This window comes from Pinus tabuliformis, chromosome 9, assembly GCF_031772625.1.
Source record: "Pinus tabuliformis cultivar Carrire ecotype Pingquan chromosome 9, CPIR1, whole genome shotgun sequence".
Classification (NCBI taxonomy): Eukaryota; Viridiplantae; Streptophyta; class Pinopsida; order Pinales; family Pinaceae; genus Pinus; species Pinus tabuliformis.
In genome coordinates, this window is record NC_142307.1 from 95,226,210 (window position 1) to 95,249,748 (window position 23,539).

Genomic DNA, 23,539 nt, shown 5'->3' on the forward strand with positions numbered 1-23,539 from the left:
CTCCACCTCATTAGACGACTCCTAAAAAAGTTATAAATAATGAAGTTGTTATACACATTCTGGGATAAGAGCATCAATCAGCCAACGGCCAAAAATATAAATATTACATTGTCCTTTGCTTATTAAAAAAAAACATCCAAAATGTCATATCGGAGCGGAACTGTTGTTATAAAATTACCCACTTCTTTATCATTAGATTGGCATCTTTAAGTGGAACTGTTGTTATAAAATTACCCACTTCTTTATCATTAGATTGGCATCCTTAAGTGACATGATTCTTGATTGGTTATTACGAATCAACTATGATAGATCATATAACCGCTAGTTATATAATATCTCCCAGCCAGTCGAACTTTATTCAATCCATCTGATAATTTGATGGGTGGAATTTATAATATTACCAACATATTTGCTGGTCTTTGATAATTGTACGAAATTCCCTTGTGCGGAAGTTTATTGTGGCAGGGCCTTCACACAATGAACTTTGTAGGGATCACCGCGAAACTCAGTGTTTCCTGGGATATCCAGTTAGTCGAACTTTATTCAATCCATTCATTAATTTGATGGACGTAATTTATAATATTAACAACATATTTGCATGTTCTTGATAAGTGTAAGAAATTAACTTGTGCGGAAGGCTTCCACACAATGAACTTTGTAAGGACCACTATGAAACTCAGCTTTTCCCGGGATACTCCTCCCTATTTAGCGAAGTGATCAATTAAGCTTCAATGTTGTTATTATCGATTAATACGTTATAGCATTGTGGGAAATGTATTTATTAATGGAGTAGTTGGACAGTCAAAAGTGGTCAGAATCTGGGCAAAAATATTTCAAAAAATCTTATACAAGCAGTGTTTAAATCATGTTTTTGATGGTGAAAATAGATTCAGCGTCATAAAAAACTTCAAAAGCACCTAAAATCTTGAAGTTTAACTGTTTTAACTTAAATTTACAAAAATCCCTACAGGATTTTTTGAAAATATAACCAGAATTTCCATAACTTTCAAGGTTGAAAAGCAGTGTCATTAGACTACTCACCACTGGACTCTCCTACTAACTCCATCGGCAGTGACCTGGAATTTCTGCTTGCTAGGAAAACGCTAGACCTATGGTCTCTTACTATCCATAAACCAGCTGGCTCACCTACCCCCACATTAACCCTACTTCAGCTGGAAATATTACTGTCAGACGCAAACAGAATCGTGGGAGAAAGCATTTCAAGGGTCATCCTAAAACTACCCCTCACACCTCCCGAATGGACCGATTCTTGGTCGATGTACCTATTGCTAACATGCCCCCCCTCAAAGGCCCTTAGAGCACGAATGCTTTAGCCGACGTCTCCATGACTTTCATCATGTCCCTAAACATATGGGGATTGGGAGTTGCCCTGAAATATCAGGCCCTTAAAAGTCTTTTCTCCTCCCTACACCCTTACATCATTCTTCTTCAAGAATCCATGTACTTTGTTCCACAGGTGATTCAATATTTCAGGAAAATGCTCCCTGAACGACATATATCTGCTACAACGACTATGGGTCTCTCGGGTGGTTTAGTGGCAATATGGGACCCTAAATGGGCCAATATCAAAGCATATCATTGTTTTGCAGGCATCCTTCTAGAAGGACATTTACGGGGTATGTGCGGCCGCATTCATATTTTAAACACCTATGCTCCTTACAGAGATAGGTCCATTTTCTGGGACTATTTGTTCTCCTTTGGCATTATGGAGTTGGCCACCCTTATGATTGTTGGGGATTTAAACTACACTATCGCTCTAGAAGAAGTTTGGGGTTGTATGAGAAGGATCGACCCACTGACGGGGATGTTTAAAGATGCTCTACTTGCCCATAATTTTATTGACATATGCCCGATGGAGATGACCCCTACCTGGGACAATGGACGCGCTGGTGTGGCATATATTGCCAAGAGACTGGACCATTTCTTGATGCATGAACAATTATTTGCTAGATTCGAAGATGTACAGACAGAAATCATCAGCAACTTTTTATCTGACCATAGGCCCATTACTCTAGTTTGGTGGAAGTCGATGTTTTGCCGAGGCATGCCTTTCAAATTCAACAGGGCCTGGCTAGATGATCCTGATTTCAACACTCTGGTGAGAGACACTTGGGGCCAGGTTGGGAAACTTGAATCCACCCCTATGGAACTCATTATGGACAAACTAGAGTCTCTCCGCGGGGTTGTGAAGAACTAGCAAAAGGAAAAACGGTTGTGCATGAAAAAAGAACTAAATGACATTCAAGCGAAACTGGACCTCCTCCTCCCGTTGATAGCTACTAATAATCTTCCAGATGCCACCCGCTCTCGTATTCAGGAACTGGAATTAAAAAGAAAACACCTCTTAGATTTTGAAGAAGCTACATAGAGCCTCAAAAGCAGGGCGATCTGGATAAAAGAGAGTGACAGAAACACTAAGTTCTTCCATCGATTTGCAAATCATAGGCGTAACACAAATTCCATATGGGGGCTCAATGATGAGAATGGAAAATATATCTGGACTCAGAAGGATATTTCAAATGTTGCGACTGCACATTTCAAAGCAGCTTTTGAGCGCAGAGAAAACATAGTGGAAGAAGATCTCATTTGGGGGATTGAACATTACCCAACTATGTTTGACCAAGCTTCAAATGATGCATTGTTCAGCTGCATCTCTGAGGAGGAATTACTCAGGGTCCTCAAATCTTTCAATAGCGACAAAAGCCCGGATCCAGATGGGTGGACGGTGGAGATATTCACGCATTTCTTTGACATTCTCAAACATGAACTACTGCAAATGGTGGAGGAATCTCGGCTCACTGGGCATGTTCAACAATGCGTCAAGGCCACATACATCACCCTGATTCCAAAGCGAAAACCGTCTGTTGGTTTTGAAGACTACAGGCCAATTTCGCTGTGCAATCTAATCTACAAAGTAATCTCAAAGACCATTGTTGAGCGCCTAAGAAATACTCTTTCGACCTACATTTCTCTGGAACAACACTGATTCCTACAAGGAAGGTAGATTCATGACGCTGTAGCCAATGCACAAGAAGCTATGCATTCGATCCATACAAAAAACATTAATGCTGCTATCCTACAAGTTGATCTGAGGAAGGCCTTCGACTGCTTGGATTGGGGCTACCTCGGACTTGTCTGGTTTAAAATCGGACTACATCACAAATGTGTGGAATGGATCATGGCTTGCGTCATTAATGTAGATTACTCTGTAATCATCAATCGCTGGCCTACTAAATTCTTCCGGGTAGGGCGAGGACTGAGAGAGGGATGCTCCTTGTCGCCACTATTATTTATTCTGGCTATGGATGGCCTAAGCCTGCACATTTCTAAAGTTGTGGAAAGAAACCATTTCCAAGCTCTAAAGATGGATTGTAACATCAATATATCACATGGCTTCTTTGTCGACGATGTGCTCATCATGGGTATGTTGAATCGTTTTACTTGGTTATGCCTCTTTCATATTTTCAGGAGATTTGCAAATGCTACTCGTTTGTACCTGAATGCTAAAAAATCTATTATATTTCATGGAGAGTGTGCTTTAGACATTATTGTTTACATAAAAAACCTGTTTGGAATTGAAGCCAAATTAATGTGTCAAGGTACGAAGTACTTGGGATACTATATTAAACCTTGCAAATATAGGAATGCCGACTGGTTTTGGCTTGTTGATAGATATTTCAAAAGAATTTCGGGGTCGGAATTTAGATGTCTATCCCTGGGTGGATGTTATCCTATCACAAGCTATCATAAATCAACTTTGGGTATACTGGGTCCATTTTTACCATATCCCTGCTGCTATCATCCACTCTCTAGACCCTGTTATGGCAAACTTCATTTGGGGGGCAGCCATGAACATAAGAAATATCCCTTGCCTAAGATATCCAAGATCACCCTACCTAGGGTCATGGGGGGATGGGGAATACTTGACATCCGACGTTTTGGAAGGGCCCTATTAATTAAGTCACTTTGGGGGGGTATTTTTGGCTCAGGAACCTCGAGTCACATCCTTAGACAAAAATACTAAAAGAATCATGATTTTATACACTGGTTCCGCCAGGGCTCCATTGGGGCCACACATGGATCGACCATCTCGCACAGCTTCAAAAAATTCACAAAGATCTTCCTCCAACACCTTACTTGGAACTTTGGAACTTTGGTTCTGGCCACAACATTCTCATTGGCTTTGATCACATCCTGGGATCTGGCAATATTAATCTGATTCCGGAGCAGCTTATTAACACTCTAAACAGTAGAGGTATATTTTTCTGGGGTCAAGCCATTTCACTATGGAGGGGTCCATACCCGATTTGGAAAAGCTCTCAAGAACTTGGTCTAATTCAACAGTGGGACCTGGTATGGGACTGCATCATTGACAAGATGAAGCAACTAGGGATCTGCAGTGCGAGCAACCATGACAAGCTAATCTGGTGAAGGAAGATGAAAAATGAGAGCATCAATGTCGCTGATATATACTTCTCACTCTGTACCGCAGATGCTGAAGTACATGAGAAACATGTATTAACTTCTTTTTGGAAAACAAAAATTCCAAAAAAAATCATCCTTTTTACTTGATTGGTCTACCACAACAAAAATCTTACTTGGGAAAATCTACAAAAGAGGCAATGGCATGGACTCCTATCTACAAAGTAGAATCGGAAAGCAACAACCACATCTTTTTCCAATGTCAACATACTATTCATGTTTGGAAAAAAATTTCTTCTTAATGGATTGTCTAAAATGGTGGAGTGCACAAAAGATGGGCTGGAGGATCATACCACCTATCATATTCTAGGAAATATGGAAGTGGAGGAATTACTATATTTTCCAAAACTGCACAGGAAACTTTTATAAGGTTACTGAAAACATATTAATCTGCTACTCTATATATGCTACTAAGGATGGCTGCACAAAAGCTTCAAAACACAAAAAGAATGATCTTCAGATAATACACTCTATGGGTTTCTTTGATGGTGCTGCTCAACAGCACACTTGTGGCTGTGGTTTTATACTTGTCATCTCAGAATCTCAGACTTTCCGAGCTCACTGGCATGGCGGCAGAAGCACTAACACTATGATTCTCAAAACTTCTGGATATCCCCCTCTTGGATATCCATGGAGATTCTAAAGTCATAATTGATCATACTATGGGTAAGGAAAACATCACAAACCCATATATAGAGGGATGGCTAAGGCGGATCAAATTACTATAGAAACAGTTCAACAACTCCACTATCAGTCAGGGTGGCAAGGATCAGAACATAGATGCTCATGGACTATGAAAGAAGGGCTTATAAGGCAAAGCGGGAAAAATGCATATAGAAATTATCATGGATCAGGAAACCACAGACATTGGGGATTTCCCACTACCAAGGTAAGTTTTTTCACCTCTATCCTTTTTGTAAAATTTGGTAACTACACCAGTTTATTTTTACTACTGTGTTTTGCTTTTGAACTTTTGGGATAATGTATGAATGTAAATTGACTCTGCAACTGGTTAGATGTCGATAACGACAAAGGCTTATACATCTCAAATTGGGTTCTGTCTTGACTTACATATTATTCTCGGGAAACACCTGAAGTCTATGGACTGTATTTTCCATTATATGATATATTGTTGGCATACTTGTCTGGCAGCCAACTTGGTTTTTACAGGAAAATCCTTTATATATAAAGCTTTCGAAAGAATGTAATCTTAAATTTCCTGAATTATGAATATATAATCCTGCTTTTCTCGATCTGAAAAAAGACTACTTTATCAACCTGTTTTTGTCCGAATATCCAATCTCCGCAAAATGCTTTCAACATCTAGCGCTAGCTAGCAACGGGTAATGAAAACATCTTTGTACCGATATGCGGCCTTTTAGGTATGCTTCTATTAGCCATGCTTTTCATGTTGAATGCTTGCTACGGGTGTACAGGAAAATCTTGCCATGGCTACCAAACTATCCCTGTACATGTACAAACTGTATAACGTAATTTGCTTACATATAATGTTAATTCCATGGCGAAGTGTTAGGAAGCCCATGATCTCGGCTTCAACTTACGTAAAATGGGATTATCCTTAAATAAAACTGCCAACTAAAAACACAATATGCTCGCTTATAAAGCATATCAAGCCAATGTTGAATTGTTAGTTATGAAATATGTTTCCATTCAGGTAAAATTATAATTATCAAATTCAAATATAATATGATAAAAATTGGGATGATAAAATTTCAATTAAAAAAAAAAATCACAGCATATATCTTAAATATCTAAATATATATATATATATATATTTTTCATTTAACTTCAATACCTTGTTTTCATGTTTTTTTATTCATTTTGAAATTTAAATAATTTTAATCAATATAAATAATTTTAAAAGTACAATTTATTAACTAAAACCACAACCACACTTATATGTTATTTTCAGAATATTTGTTATTTTCAAAACTGTAAACTAAATCCTTTTGTGTTCAGATCTTATCTAAAATCTTTTAGTAATTAATATAATTTAAATTTAAATATTCAAAACTCAAAACTGTATCTCCTATCTAAAATCTTTGGGTAATTAATATATATTTAAAAATTAAATATTCAAAACTCAAAACTATCTTTCTTTAGTTTCAGATTTTATTTAAATTAATTTTGTAATTAATACATATTTAAAAAATAAATATTCAAAACTTATTTTTATAAAATTACTCTTAATATAAATATATGCGCTAGTCTGACTAGCAGGAGGAATGGCTCAGAAAGTTATGGAAATTCCGATCATGTTTAGAAAAAAATCCTGCAAGAATTTTGTAAATCCAAGTTATAGTTGTTAAACTTCAAAAATTCAAGTGTCCTAGAAGTATTTGATGGTGTTGAATCCATTTCCACCATCAAAAACACGATTCAAACACTGTCTCTACAAGATCTTTTGAAAAAAATTTGTCTGGATTCTGGCCACTTTTGACCTTTCAAGCAATTGCTTGGTCTCCTAAATATATATAAAAAAATCAATTTTTAACATAAATATATATAAAAAATAAATTCTTAACCTAAATATATATAAAAAACAATTACTATTTATAAAATAAATAATTACTTTTTATAAATTTATTTCAACTCGAAAATTCTTTCGTTGTTATCTCAGCCACACTGAAATTGAAAACTGGGAAATTTCCTCTTCTCACTATTAATTTCCATTTTACGCTATCGCGCAGCCATCTGCATCTATTTTTGTTTTTGTTTAAGAGTCAAGGCAGTTACCATTCCAAACATGCAAATTAACAAATCCGTGTCATAAATTTTCATTTTTCACCCGACGCTACCATGAATTGGGACGAATTTTCATCGAATCATCCGATATACGAATCGAACTCTCGAATTTCTGTTTTTTTTTCCTCTGATTCGGCGTATTTGGGAACTATGGGTAAAATGGGATTATCCTAAATAAAACTACAGATAAAAACGGAATATATAGTTGGTGTGTTGTACGATATATTTCGTAGTTGGCAGATGGAGGATGCTCGGTACCCAAACTCACCTCCCTCTTCTCTAAATTCTCCTCAAACGTTGCTATATAACCACTCGAGATCCAACATCCAGTTGAAAAGTTAGGGTATCTGTAAGGCGTTGCCATCCTGAATCCATCTAAATCTATTTTTAGAAACACACAAATAAATCGAGAGATCATCTACGGACTTTAAAATATAAAATTAAATTTAGCGCCAATCTACACTCGCTATTAAAAGTGATTAATTTCTTATTGTTTTCGACAAGAATAAGCTGAATTCTAAGAATATGCTCAATTCAGTCAAACGAGTGGCAAGTTTTTTTCAGAACGGTGACATTAACCGAATTCCTATAGAGCTAACTTAAGATTAGGTTTCACCCAGCTTCCCAAGCAAAGAAACCTATATTCTTTAGAACATTTCATATTAAAAGGCATCATTAAGTTTATCTTGATCAAATATCTAAATGCAAAGGTGTTGAGATAAAGCCATCGCATGCAGAAGCTTGTCAGGCTTTCATTAGAATCCAATCCCATTTTTATTTTGAGCTGGCAAGGCTCTGGGATCAAATGTAACGCCGCACTCATTATCTATTCTTACCATGTCATTGGGGTTCCACGCCTTACGAAAATTTCTTTTGTTGTGGTTCACCCACTCTAAACCCTCATCATTTTGTTCATAGCGGCCCTGGTGAAGGGGTACTCTCCAAAATCATCAATTGCTAAAAGGAGGGTGAGCGACAGAACCTTTGGATTGCTTTAGAGAAAAGACAGGTCCCCAACTCAACTCATTTGTAAGTACCCCAAAGTGTTGTCCCGTTGCCACTAATACCCAAAAATATGTATATTTGGTCATGTTTGAATGAATTTTTTTTTCTTCGTCATCTACTATGTACCTGAAGTCTGCTTGTATTGATTAATGCTGATATTAAGTTTTGAGGTTGGAAGGGGCTTCTTCGGTTTATTTTACCTTTGGAGTTTTGCAATTTGAATGTGTGTTTTGAGGCTGGAAGGGGCTTCTTCCGTTTATTTTACTTTTGGAGTTGCAATTTGAATGTGTTCTTGTCACCCATGGTGCTTTTGAATGTGTTCTTGTCACCCATGGTGCTTTGGGAAGTTACTAGTTTGAGTTTTCCGACACCATGCATAAAATAAAGGTTTTCTACGCTAATGAAGTTTTACCCTTATTCTTGAAGTTTTCTTCAACATTGGTGTTTTTGACATTGAGAGGTCTTGGATGTGCTTTGGAAGTAGTTGGATCCCTCTCTGATAGTAGTGCATACCTTCCACTCTGCCACAGTGCCATTTCTAGTTTCTACAAACAACGCCAACTTCACATGCCTTCAGAAGGATGGTGAGTATAGAGGTGATCGTAGAGAAGTTGCACTCAGAATTGCATTGAACACAAAAACTAAAACTCAAAGCCCTGATTGGCATACTGAATAGCAAAGGTACATCTTGTTATTCCATTGCCCACTAACTGTTGTGCAAGCTACACTGAAGACAGAGATCTTTGTACAAGACATAGAACAAAGGTCAGAGGTCAGAGGTCAGATATTATTACTTGAATACACATAGAATTGTATCTCATAAATAGGCCATAGGCAGAAAATAGAGAAATGCATTAACCTTACAGCCACAAACTCAAATTAGTAATGTCGTAAATCCAAAGGAATAGTTAATGAACATCCCCTGCCTCTCTAGCTACAGAGAGAACATGAAAATAAGTCCTTTATATCACAGGTTAGCTTAGTCAAAACTTCATCCAAGGAGATTGTTTCATGTATATAATTATGTAATCACAAGTCATTTCAGTGCAATTTTGGAGTGAACTTCACTTGTTTTTGCAGTGTTGGTTTGTCCTCACTCAAGGAAGTGAATATTGTATGCAGTTCCCTTATTTTTGGATGTGTGAATAGGACTAATTCTGATCATAGACTAATTCACATCATTCTTTGGTGTGTCTGTTGATAGTAAGTACAGATTCCCTTATTTTGGGATGTGTGAATAGATTAATTCAGATCATAGTGAACATATTGCTTCATTATTCTCAAACATTTTTGTATATTAGTCCCCTCACAAAGGTACCATTACACTAAAGGGGGGATAATTATAGTGTATTATGGTGTGCCATAAATATACTATATTTACTTGCTTAAGTTCTCAAAACTTGCAGATGCAGTTGATTTTCTGTGGGGCATACTGTTCTGTCTTTCCTTTCTAGAGGTAGGTTAAAATGTCAGATGGAAATACTAGCACAACCACACTAAACGATGGTTTGTGTAGGTAGATAGGAATCGAGGAGACAGTTGACCCAATAGAAATGTACGCTGACTTGCAGAATATGTAAGCAGTATACTTGAAGTGCTGTGCTACAATTCAAAGTGGTGTTGAACGAAAGCAATTCTATGAAAAAATCTTACAGCAAGAAAGCACTAAGAAAATGATGAACCCCTCTGGAAAACTAATTCAGAACACTGACCTATCTCTATAGCTTGTAAAAGAACGGGGAAGAGTTTGCGCTTCACTGAGTTCATTGGCTGAAAAGGGAATATGAAAAGTACTTAAAGCCTACCTCAAACATTTCTGTTATCCTTTTGGACGAGAATGAAATAAAGCCTACTTCAAACATTTCTGTATATTAGTCCCCTCACAAAGGTACCTTTACACTAAAGGGGGGAGAATTATAGTGTATTATGGTGTGTCATAAATACCATCATGTACAATATCATCATTTCCCAACATTCTTATTTTTTAACCCTTGAGGCTTCTTATAAAATTGTTTTTCCCATTACCAAGTTTCAATGGTTGGAAGCTTTACTGATTCAGTTTCTTTGTTCCCAGTATTTGATAGCAGAGAGTTTCAATTTCTGTGTGTTTCTATGAATTTAATGGAGAAGGATTGTTAAACCAGATTAGTTAGGTTGAGTGGCCTTACGGTGAGCTTTTGAAAATGAATTGTGTGGTTTTTTCAGAAGTTAAGTTAGTTGTAGGAAATGTAATGTAATGTAATCGTAATATATTGTGTTGCAGTGTACATTATGAATTTGATGTTTCCAGTTGTAGAAGGAAAAATGGATACATATGAAGCAACAAGGATTGTGTTCATAAGGATTCAGAGCATAGAACCAGAGAATGTGTCCAAGATCATTGGGTATTTGCTTCTTCAAGACCTGGGAGATCAAGAAATGATTCGCCTGGCATTTGCGCCTAATACACTCTTATAGTCAATGATTTCCAAGGCCAAGATAGAGCTTGGTTTATCATCTCCGTCCCCTCTTCAATCACCTCTGCACTACACTTAGTGTTATAATTTGTTGTCTCGCTCATTCTCTTCTCCAGCACCCAATGGCTTTCATGGGGGAACTCACATTCCACATGAGCAATAGCAGGATTCAACATTGTTCGCCCATCATGAAGTCTTGAATCCAAACCATTTTGTAACTGATGAGCACAACGACTTTATCAATTTGAGCCGCCAGCAAAGCTTACCCAGTGATCACAAATTTTCAGACTATCATGACTAGTTACTGAACCTCAGGGATGATTGTCAGCTCCAAGATCATCTCTTCTATCCCACTGAGAATCTTGATTCCTACAACCTACCAAATGATAGTCATGTCTATATAGAGATGCTCTCTTTCTTGAATGGAAGTGAGACAGGATTGAATCATAGGGGATCTTATTCCATGATAGACGTTTCTGTAAGCTGTGAGCCAGTTTCTTGGAAACCATGCCTGTATTTTTCCAAGGGATATTGCAAGCATGGCTCCAGCTGCCATTTTACTCACAATTATTCACGCTCTGACAACGTCTCGAGTTCAATTCCCTTGGATCCCTGCTTCGAAGAAGCTTTCTCTGTGGAATCATTGGAGAGATTAGAGTTAGAACTTCAAGAATTATTGAGAGGAAGACGGGCCCCTCTTTCCATTGCTTCCCTACCTCAACTCTATTATGAGAGATTTGGGAAAACCCTGCAAGCCAAGGGATACTTGACTGAGAGCCAGAGGCATGGGAAAGCAGGATACAGCTTGAAAAATCTACTAGCACGCTTGAAGAATACAGTAAGCTTCGTTGATAGGCCTCATGGTCAGCGCGCCATTGTTTTAGTAGAGGACTCTAACAGGTTCACAACTTATAGGCCAAGTGAATGAGATCCCTACTATTTGAGTGGTGTCAGCTCTGGATGTCATCAAATTTACATGACATTTCTTGCCGAAAGCACTTTCACGGAGGAGGATGTTTCCAACTATTTCAGGTATGTTGTATCAGTTTCTATTATATTATCCAGTGCGTCTTTCTTGGTGGGTGGAAGGGGTAGTTAATCTGGTTTTACCAGGGTTCTATGTCCTGCCAGTGACATGACATGCTTGTGCTGGTTAGTAATTGACACCAGGTGCAGGTCCCGGGAATAAAAATATCTTAAAAAACTCTATTGTTGCCCCTTTCAGGATATACGGACATGTAGAGGATGTGAGAATTCCATACCAATAGAAGCGTATGTTTGGATTTACAAGCCTGAAACTGCTATCCACCAAGGTTTACAGGTCTCAAGATGATTAAAAGATGATTGTTTCTAGGTTGCAATTTAAAACAGAGGAAAGTAGGACTGCAGAGCGGATTGTACCTAGGTTTGGAGCTGCAGAGCGGAATTACAAAGTGGAGGAATTGCAGAGCGAGAGGTGCCAGCTCGAGGAGGAAGGTGAGTGAGCAGCCGCGGGATCACACCTCCTCAATTCGAATTGTAACCAGCAATAACTCTCCATGGCTGCCATTCCAGCTCGTCCCTGATCTGTCAGGGGATGTCAGGATTTCCAGCTGCGATCGGATCCATTGTCAAGGAATGTCAGGATTGCCAGGGGAGGGTGGTGGAGAAGGAGGGTGGCGGAGCTAGGGGAGGGTGGCGGAGGGATAGCCGCGGCCGGAGCCGGACGATTTTCCAGGCGGTGACGGAAAACGGGCCATTCCTCCGCCTAGGTAGACAACTCCACCTCTGTTGACTTCCTCGTCTACCACCGTTTTCGAAATTCCGTTTTATTTTTAATTTAGTAAAGGCACTAAAGGAATTCAAATTTGAATTTTGAGTTTGTAATTTCGTTCTGTCCATATTTTATTTGGTTAGAAGGCAGCTTTTTGGCTCGTGGCTCATGTTTGTTTTTTTGAAGGGGAGTCGCTGAACACATTATTCCTTGGCACCGATTAAGTGGGTTGATTGCAAGATTTTTAGATTGGGATCTGCCTCTGAGCAAACCCCAATTCCTAGCTGCAACCTTGGGAAATTTCAGAAGAGCTATGAGGAAGAAGCTTACAGTGAGTTATTTAAACTAGAATAGTGTCAGTTGTTGCCGTCCCATTTTACACAGAGAACAGTGGTCTTGACGAAACAAGGTGATGATAAGGCAAAGGAAATGTTTTGGCATCTATTTGATTTTATGGATTTGCACATTATTTCAATAGAACTTCACGGAAAAATTGACACATTTGGGGCATGTTGTATTCATTTTCTAGTTATGTATTTGGGCATTTTTTCAATAAAATAAGAGTATCTCTCTATTGAATTATATTGATGGGTTCAAAGATCAATCTAGTGGTCGTGGAGATTATGACCAAGAAACACTCTATGCTATCATAGTCAGCCTTACCGAACGCGACCGCCAAGCAGTCAAGTGCCAACACTAATCATGACAACAACAACATTGAAGAATTATTTGCTCTGTAGCAACGAATCGAGTCCACTAAGAGACGCCATTGAAGAATTATTTTCTCTACTACAATGAATTGAGTCCACCAAGAGACATGGCTTGACAAGCAGCGGGGTTACCCGCTAAGAAACTGTTGCAAAATGCAGCGAGGTGGGGAAGGCCAATGATGCCAAAACCATTATGTGCGCCGCTAAGAAACTGCTGCAAAATGCAGCTAGGTGGGGAATGCCAATGATGCCAAAGCCGTTATGTTTCAGGTATTGTGGTGCCTTTCATTCGAGTGGCAGAATTTTTTACCCCACGACAATGAAAGACATGACATCGACTGGAAGGCAAACTACTAGGACTTGAAGGGAGAGAGCGTGAGCCATAGAAAATTCTCAGTTGACACAGATCTAGAAGGGGAGAAAAGTTTCGATCTGAATTTACCATTAACGTTAATGGCCCTGTGATTACGTCAAGTAATACGCTATTAACTGACATAATATTTCAAACTAATATTTCATTATGCTTCAAAGTTGATTACATTAATTTAGTTGAATTAACAAAATTACTCTCTTACCGGTGGATAGCAAGATTGATAATTTTTCAGATGTTTGTTAAATGTTTAGAGCTTTTTTCTTTTAACGTTTTACTTAAGTTCCTTGAAAAAAATTAAATATATGTTGCAATTTTCTTTTATTATCCATTATTAAAATATTTGTAAAAATCAATGGTAAATTTTAATTAAATATTTTAAATATATTTAACAAAATAAATGTGAGATTTATTTGCAGAATTTGTTTAAATGAATTGAATAAAAGTATTTACATTTTTTCATAGGGTTAACTTTATATATAGTTTTTAAAAATTTAATATAATTATTTTATAAAAATATAATAAATTATATTAAAAAACATAATAACAAAAGTATAGGAAGGATTTATTTAATACTATTTTCATTAATAATATTTATTTAAATATAGAGAATGAAGTTATCTATACTATATTTTCATAATAATTTAATGTCGATTTTTTTTTTTTATATACTTTTATATTTAATATAATTATCTATTAAAAAATATATCAATAGTTATTTAAATTTATATCTATATTTAAAATAAATTTAATTTAATTATTTATATGGTGTTTTTTAAGATTATTTATATATTAGTATAGTTTATTTTAATTCTTGATTTACCAAATATTTAAAGGAATTAAATCTCCCAAAATGTAAATTTATTTTTGAATAATTTGGGGAAAGATTTGGACAAAGAAAGATCTATTTTTTAATAGAAAATTTGAGGAAATATTTGCACAAAGAAAGATATGATTCCCCTTGAGGCCTGATAAATCCAAAATTTAAATGAATTTATTCGAGTTTTTTATAATATTATTTAAATTTATACAAATTCAAACCCTTATATATGGAAATATTCTTCTTCTTTTTTTTATTAAACGCTAATAATACATATATTTAATATGCGGCATATAGTTATATGCAATATTTCTCTTTGATATATATATATATATATATATATATATATATATATATATATATGAGAGAGAGAATTATTGTAAATATTGAATTTTTATATGCTTATTAATTAAATGTAAAAATGAAATCTATATATATAGTGGCTACACATATTTTTTAATAATGATTTTAGTTTAGTTCAATTTAAAGCTATTGTTTTTTTCTCATTCTTCTCTGCAATTTCTAAGGTTTCTATATATATATATATATATATATATATGAGAGAGAGAATTATTGTAAATATTGAATTTTTATATGCTTATTAATTAAATGTAAAAATGAAATCTATATATATAGTGGCTACACATATTTTTTAATAATGATTTTAGTTTAGTTCAATTTAAAGCTATTGTTTTTTTCTCATTCTTCTCTGCAATTTCTAAGGTTTCTACTGCATAGTTGCATATGTTTGGTTTGCTATGCTAGAAGGGGTCCCCCTCTTTTTAACCAAATTGTTTAGAGAATTCATAATGAGTTTGAATCTACTAGTATTTCTCGTCAATATTCTCATCATCGACATCCTTTTCATAAAGTGAAGTGGGGTTTCCAGTTTCACATCAAACTCTCCACTAGGTGCATCGTGGCAAGCTAGAAATCCAGGGCTTTTCCTACCAAAAACAATGCAAGATCCAAAATATGAGGTTAAATCTAGCAAGATAGAGAATATATGCAGGAACTTGCTCTGATCCACAAATTTATTGGATCATGTCCCTTTGAAAAGATTTTGATTGAGTGGATTTGAAATAAAAGGAACCCCCAACATAAAATATAATTAGAGTTAGGGGCCAAGGGTTTTTTACAATAATTTTCTCTAACTTAAAAGATATATCAAATGTTTTTGAAGAAGGGCCATATTTTTTCATTAATGCAAGACTCTTCATGAAATTTTGGAAGGAGCAGTATAATTTAAAGAAGGATGATTTCCTTGGATCCCTGATGTTTGCTTCTACTTTTTCTCTCCCTAATAAATATTGGGAGGATGAAACCCTTGAAGGAATAGATAATGCCATTAGCAACTTTGTTAAAGTACCAGAGGCTACCAAGAGAGGGAGGTACACTTCATATGCACATATATGTATTTACATGAATATCTCCCAACCTTTTCTAGATGCCATAGATATTTACTATCAGGATAGTGTTTAGAAGCAGTAGCTTGATTATGAGCAAGTCCCCTTTAGATGTAAATGCATGAAATTCTCTTTAGATGGAAATGTTTTCATGCATTCAAACATCTTATTAGGGACTTCCAAATGAATACCAAGGAATTGTTTGAAGAAAACCATTCTAAAAAAGAACTAGTTGATTTGGGAAAAATACCCTGAGGAAGAAAAAAATTGAATCCTGAGGGTACCTTAAATCCTAACTAGATCCCTATATTTGAAAATAGGTGTGAGTCTATTTCCTCTCTAAAGGAGTATCCATAGCAAGTAAATGTTTATTCAAGCATGTAATCAACATAAAGTGAATCCCTTAACCCTATAGAGGTCATACAAAAGTCTCTTGAAGAGTTATTTTCTTCTATGTCGATGGTGGCTGATGTGCCTTATGGTTTCTCTTTCTATTGGCCACCTTGTGAAAACCATTAGTTAGTCCCATTTCACCTTCTTCTTGTACTTCATTTTTCTTGAGTGGACAGTCTTTAAACAGGTGTCCATGTTCATGACACCTCTGAAACCTAAATTGTACATGCTCATAATCCAGAGGTTGAACTAAAACTTCATCTTGATGCTTGAACCCTATAAATTTAGAAAGTCGCCAAAAGATATTCATGTAAACACATTTTCTCACATAAGTCATATAAGGTCCCTTTCTTGTTGCCTCTATACCCTTCACAAAATTTCCTATGGAATTTCCAATTCTTTCCAGGATTTTATGATCCCATAAGTTTATCAATAGGAAGTACAAACAAACCCATACTAGAGCTGCCAAAAATTCCTCTTTATCAGGGTTGAAGCACTCTTCCCAATGTATCATGTACATACCAACATTTCTCAATAAATAGGGGCCTCCTTCAAAAATCATAGACTTATCCTCCACGTTTGAGAAAATAACTATGAAAAGCCCCTTTTCCCGCAATCTCATATCTATCTCACCTTTGGGTTGCCACTTTAGGTGCATCCACTTTATCAATTCCTTCTCAGTTGATCATCCTTCTATTATCTTGTAGATGTGGGCATGGTCCTTCATATTATTTCACTATATTTCCAACCTATTTGGTAGAATCACGAATTTACGGTTAGTCACAGCCTTTGGCAAGACATCTACTATTAAACCAAGATTACCATTAGCTCCCAGAACTGGATTATTTGGTCTCCTGTTATTTCCCAACTGGCTACCAAAAGCTTCGAAATTTCTAGACTGAGTACCTATTACCATGTTTCTATAGGAGGGGATTTCTCCCGTCACTCTCGAGTCTCTCTCCTATATGAAGGAGTATCTAAAGCATGTCAACATTTAATTAAGCATGCAATCAACATAAGGCCAATCCCTTAACCCTATACAGGTCATGCAAAAGTCTCCTTAAGAGGTATTTTCTTTTCTGTCGATAGTTGATGATGTGCCTTATGGTTTCTCTTTCTATTTACCACCTTGTGAAAACCATTAGCTGGTCCTATTTCTCCTTCTTCTTGAAATTCACTTTTCGTGAGTGGACAATCTTTAAATAGTTGTCCATGTTCATGACACTTCTAACACTTGAATTGTACATGCTCATAATCCAAAGGTTGAACTTAGACTTCATCATGGTGCTCCAACTCTATCAATTCAGGAAGTGGCCACGAGATCTTCATGTAAACATATGTTCTCGCATAAGTCATATAACATCCCTTTCTTGTTTCCTATGTACCCTTCAAAAAATTTGATATGACTTTTTCAATTCTTGCTAGGATTTTAGGATCCCAAAAGTCTATTGATAGGGAGTACAAATGAACCCATATTGGAGCTGCCAAAAATTCCTCTTTATTAGGGTTGAAGCACTCTTCCAATGTCTCATGCACAAACCAACGTTTTGTTGCCATTGTGGTGTTGGCATTGATGTCAACAAGCTCTTGGCTTTTCTCGTCATATGCATGTCTGATGTGTGATTAGTGCTTGGTGATGGATGTTTGGCTTGATGGTCTTGTTAGTTGGGATTGATGTCAACATACTTATTACTAGACCCAGTGGAGGTGATTTGATGATGTTGTGGCTGTTGACTTGGAGATGGATTCCACATGTGATGTTGATTTGAGGTCAGCATGTTGTGATTTGAGATGTTGTTGTTGCAGGTGATTGGGTTGTTGCTCTAGATACTACATATGTCTCTACATGTCTTAGAGACATTGGATTGTTGCTATATGTGTTGAGTTGTGGCTGCTTTTGTTGGAAGTGCCTCTATCAGTGTTGGAGGCAGTGTATGACATGATGTTGATGCTACAGGACTTGGAGATGCTGCTACAGGAGTTAGAGATGCTTCTACAGGTGTTGGAGGTATTTGCACAAACTATGGTTGTTGCTTGAGGAGCTGGAGGTGTTGATCTTGGTCCTAAGGTTAGCAGAATAAATGGCTTGATGAGGACAACCACAACCTAAGGAATGAAGGTAATGTCCTTTTTCTTGGGGACTTTAATGCTCGAACGGCTATTAACCAAGCTATTATGTTAAGTAACAACTCTAACCTCGACCCCTTGTGGCTTGATGAGGATGGTAACTTACCTAATAGATTTAAGAGAAAATATAAAGACATAAATGAGAACTTATTCGGTACCGAGCTCCTCAAAATTTGTAGTTCCCAGGACCTAATCATTTGTAATGGTATTAATAAATGGCCTCTCTCGGGTAAGATGACGTGTTTCCATGGACTGGGTAGCAATGTCATGGATTATGCGATTTCTGACATCCATGTCCTCAACTATATTACAAACTTTGAGCTTCTTAACGGGTACGATCCTGACTTTGACCACAAACCTTTGTTTTTATCCTTGAACGTTGCTATGCATACCAGCCACATGTAGGAGAACAGTGAAAGAGAAAGTCACATTCACTTCGATAGAAATAATGTCGACCTTTTCTTAAGGGATTTGGAAAGGGATTTTGGGTCCCTGACTTATATTAACAACATCGATCAATTATATTACCATTTTACTACTACCCTTTCCACCACCATTAGCAAATTCTCTATTAAGACTTCGTATAAGAAAAATAATAGAACTTCCAACCCTTGGTATGACATAGACTGTAAAATTGCCAGGAAAGCAATCAGAGATGCCCCTAATGAAATCATTAAGCTACAAAATATAAGTATATACAAAACTTTCATTAAGAGGAAGAAGAGGTCATATATTAATAAAAGACAAGAGCATCTTCTCCACCTTTCTAAAGTTGCGCACAAAAAGTTTTAACGGAATGTGCTTATTCGTAAAACTAAAGATAATCATTTTATCCCACTAGAAAATTGGGATAACTATCCTAAGAAGTTGTATGACTCTCCGGACACCATTGGCGCCATCTTAAACACTCCTATTAAGGATGATAGTTTTTCTCTGAAAGACGTTGAGTCTGGGATTAATAAGCTCGCTAATGGGAAAGCCAAAGATATTGAGGGTTACCAAGCTGAGATCTTTAAAATGGGAAAATTTATCCTCATTCCTCATCTCCACAAGCTTCGCAATTTGGCTGCAAAGCATGGCTTCCTTAAGATTTGGACGCAAAGCCTTATTATGCCTATCTTAAAAAATGGGGACCAAAACGTTCCCTCTAACTACATGACCATTATGATTATCCACATCTTAGCCTTTGGATTGAGAACCAGAGTAAAAGGGCTACAGGGAAAGTTGGTTTTAGGAGACATGACTCGACCATCGACCAACTTTTCAACTTTAGGATCATCGCAAAGCAATTCCGTAATAGTAAAACTGATATCTTTTGTTTTTTTGTGGACTTTAGGACAACTTTCGACGTTGTCCCCTGAGATAAGCTCTTGGAGAGGCTTAAAGAGATCATGGTTCCTCCTGAACTAAGGATTGTTGTGATCCGTCTCTATGAGACTGTCATTTCCACGCTTAAGACCAAAGAAGGATGGTCTAAAGATATTAAATGTAATATCGTGGTTAAGCAAGGTTGCCCCCTTTCCCATACCCTTTTTGGTATTTACATCGATAAACTAGAGGAGTGTCTAGAAACTCCAGGTTGTAAAGGCTCACTGGTAGTATCATTAGTCTTCTCCTTTATGTTGATGATATCATTCTTCTTGCAAGGAGCCATGATGAACTAGACGAGTAGCTTAAGACCCTTCATGTCTACTGCTCCAAGATGGGTATGACTATTAATACCGACAAGACTAAAGTCATGATCATTAAATCCAAAAAAATCACCCATGGTAGTTTCATCTATGATAACCGTTGTCTTGAGCAGGTTTCTTCTTATAAATATTTAGGTGATGACTTTCCTCATTAGCTCAACTGGAATTACAACATCAAGAAGAGAATTATTGGAGGTTGGAAATACTATTATGAGCTTAAAAATAATTCTAAGTTAGCTAATCTTTACATTTGGAGTAAAAAAAGATTCCTCTTTGAGACTCTCGTCACCCTTGTCATCTTACACAGATGTGAAGTTTGGGGGTGTAGTATATCTAGGGAGTCATGGAGAAAGATTAAGATGATCCAAAAGCAATTCATAACCTATCGCTCAAGATCAAGGGAAATAATCCCTACCCTATCCTCTTGATCGAAGATGGCATGTCCCCCATTGAAAGTGCAGCTATGTTTAGATATCTGATGTATAAGAAGAAGCTTCACAATATGGAATCCAAGAGGCTCCCAAAATTTTCATGGGAAGCAAGGAAAATACAATTTTAAGGACAAGATGTGGGATACTAAGGAGCTGGAGGGTAAAAGGAAGCTAAGGGAATATAAGGAGGTGATCAACCCCACACTTGATAACCATAATTATCTCTCTATGTTGACTAACACTAAGAAGAAAATGAACATCGCTAGGATTACAACTAACTCTCATGAGCTTCGAAGTGAGACGGGACAATGGTTTACTCCCAAGACTCATTTGTCAGTTTTGTAATACTAAGAAGGTGGAAGATGAACAACACTCCCTTTTAGACTACCCGACTCTTGCCCACATTCGCTCTCAATTCCCTATCATCAGCCACACCTCCAATCTTCTTGGCTTATTAAGCCATCCCAACTATAGCAATCTTGGAATGCCTCTTTCCATGATCTTTGATCACGGAAACGAGATTTTGAAGAATGACACTTAGGCTCTCTTTTCTTAAAGTCCGATAAACCACATTGGTCTTAATGGAAGTTAATCATTATCATCATCATTATTATATTTTTATAAAATAATTATATTAAAAATTAAAAAATATATATATTATTAATAAAAATATAATTAAATAAATCCTTAAAATGATAAGAAAAGAAAATCCTTTATTATTAAATATATTATATTCAAAATTTTAAAATAAAATATAAAGATAATGATATGAAGAAAATGTATATAACTTTATTCAATTCAAAAATGTAAATAACTTTATTCCATTTCACTTTTGTGAATAAAAATGTAATGGGTAAATTTTACATATACTTTTTATTTATATTTAAAATATTTAATTAAAATTTATTATTGATTTTTCTAAATATTTTAATAATGGATAGTAAAATGAAATTGTAATATACATTTAGGTTTTTTTTCAATGAACTTAAGTAAAATGTTAAAAGAAAATCTTTTAAGCATTTAAAAAATATTGAAAAAATCATCAGTTTTGCGATCGATTGGTAATAGAGAAATCTAGTTAATTTAACTAAATTAATGTAATCAACTTGAAGCTTAATCCAATATTAATTCGAAAAATCTAGTTAATTTAACTAAATTAATGTAATCAACTTGAAGCTTAATCCAATATTAATTCGAAAGTTTACATCAATTAATATTGCAATATTTAACATAATCACAGGGCCATTAACACTAATGGTAAATTTTGATCGGAACTTTTCTCCTCTTCTAGATCTGTGTCAACCGAGAATTGCTCTCGCTCACATCTCTCCCTTCAAGTGCCAGTGGTTCGCCTTCCAACCGACGTCATGGATTTCATTGCCATGGCGTAAAAAATCCTGCCTATAATGCCTGAAACGTGATGACTTTGGCATCAATGGCCTTCCCCACCTCGCTGCATTTTGTAGTAGCTTCTTAGCGATTAGCCCGACGACTCATCAAGCAGTGTCTCTTGGTGGACTCGATTCATTGCAGCAGAGCAAATAATTCTTCAACGTTTTCGTTGTCATGATTCGTGTTGGCACATGGCTGGATGGCACTCGCATTCGATAAGGCTGACTATGATAGTATAGAGCGTTTCTTGGTCAGCGTCTCCACGACCACTAGATTGATCTTTGTACCCATCAATATAATTCAAGGGAGAGAAACAGAGATGGCAGAAGTCACCATAATCGGCGAGAAATATACAATTACCGGAAAACCAAAATGGTCGTGGAACTATCAATGGCATGTATATGACCGACCATCCATTGCAATGTCACATCAAGCTCTAAAAAGTCGCATTATGAACTACTCCATTGAAATTACTTAAAAAAAATTAAGCTGTTGTCTCATCCACCACACTACCTTCAAATCAATTAATTTGTTTTTAATTATTATAAAATTTGGTATTTAAAAATAAAATTATAAATATTAGTATTGTTTACCAATTATTAATATTATAATTATTTTAGAAATTTCATTTAAATAGTTTTGTATTTTTAAAATTTATTAAAAAATATTAATTCAGAAAAAGTAATATTATTTTTAATAAAATTTGTATATTTTTTAAATTTTTTATAAATTAGTGTTGAATAATATTTTACATTTAAAGAAATGTGTATTTTTTTTTTAAATAAAGGTAAAATAGTTTCTAAATAAAAAACAATATTAACTATAATTCAAAATAAAAATAAATATATTTATTTGGTTGTGGTTAGTTTTAATTAAAAGCATTATTGTCAAGTACTTTTTATTTCAATTTAAGGTGGGGGAGGCTTTTTTGTTTTTTTGTTTTTAATTGAGAGCCTAGATTGATTCTAAAGGAAATGTGCTCAACATATGCTTAGACTTAATGCTTATCAATTTGATATTATTCCAATTCTAATTCTAATAAGTTCCTCCATGATAAATTTCTTATTATATTTATAACATTCATTTATATATATGAAAATTTTATTTGGCAAAATGGTCTATTACTTTTAATAAATTTAAAATATTATATTCGTGTCACGTGGCTCCCCACCCACCAATATCTTAGGGATTTGAGATTATTCCGATTCTAATAAGTTCATCCATGTAAGTTCCCCATTATTATCTATAACGTTAATTTATAATTCTTTTTTTCTTAAAGTTGAACCATAACCCTTTTATACATGGTTAATCAGGTAAATGTGTATCGTTATGTGTTGTAATAGTTTTTTGGTTATATTTATGAAGCCTTAGGCTATATTAATATTTGTAATGTGGTTGTACTAGTAAAATACAAATAATCACACTCTCCCTGTGCTTGTTCAGTTTGTGTAGATATTACAACTCAGAAGATGTGGTAAGAATATTTCACTCTCTCTCAACCATAAATAACATATTCCAATGTTCATATGAAATAACATAACTTTCTATCAACTTAAAAAAAATGATAAAAGTAATTAAAAGCAAAACAAATATAAATATAAATGAAATATTTTCTAAATAAAAAATCATGTCAACTATAATTAAAAATAAAAATGAATATACCTATTTGATTACATTAAATTACATTACAACTTAGAAGATGTAAAAATATTTCAC

The 23,539-nt window shown here is 35.6% G+C and overlaps 1 protein-coding gene and 1 pseudogene across 1 annotated transcript; both read left to right on the forward strand.

Moving 5' to 3' along the window:
- Positions 1–1,534: 1,534 nt before the first annotated feature.
- Positions 1,535–2,218, forward strand: LOC149147265 (uncharacterized). The gene has a single exon (XM_089441768.1). It carries the CDS (start codon positions 1,535–1,537, stop codon positions 2,216–2,218), a length of 684 nt encoding a protein of 227 aa, XP_089297894.1.
- Positions 2,219–11,136: 8,918 nt separating this feature from the next.
- Positions 11,137–11,658, forward strand: LOC149147266 (zinc finger CCCH domain-containing protein 18 pseudogene; annotated as a pseudogene).
- Positions 11,659–23,539: the final 11,881 nt, after the last annotated feature.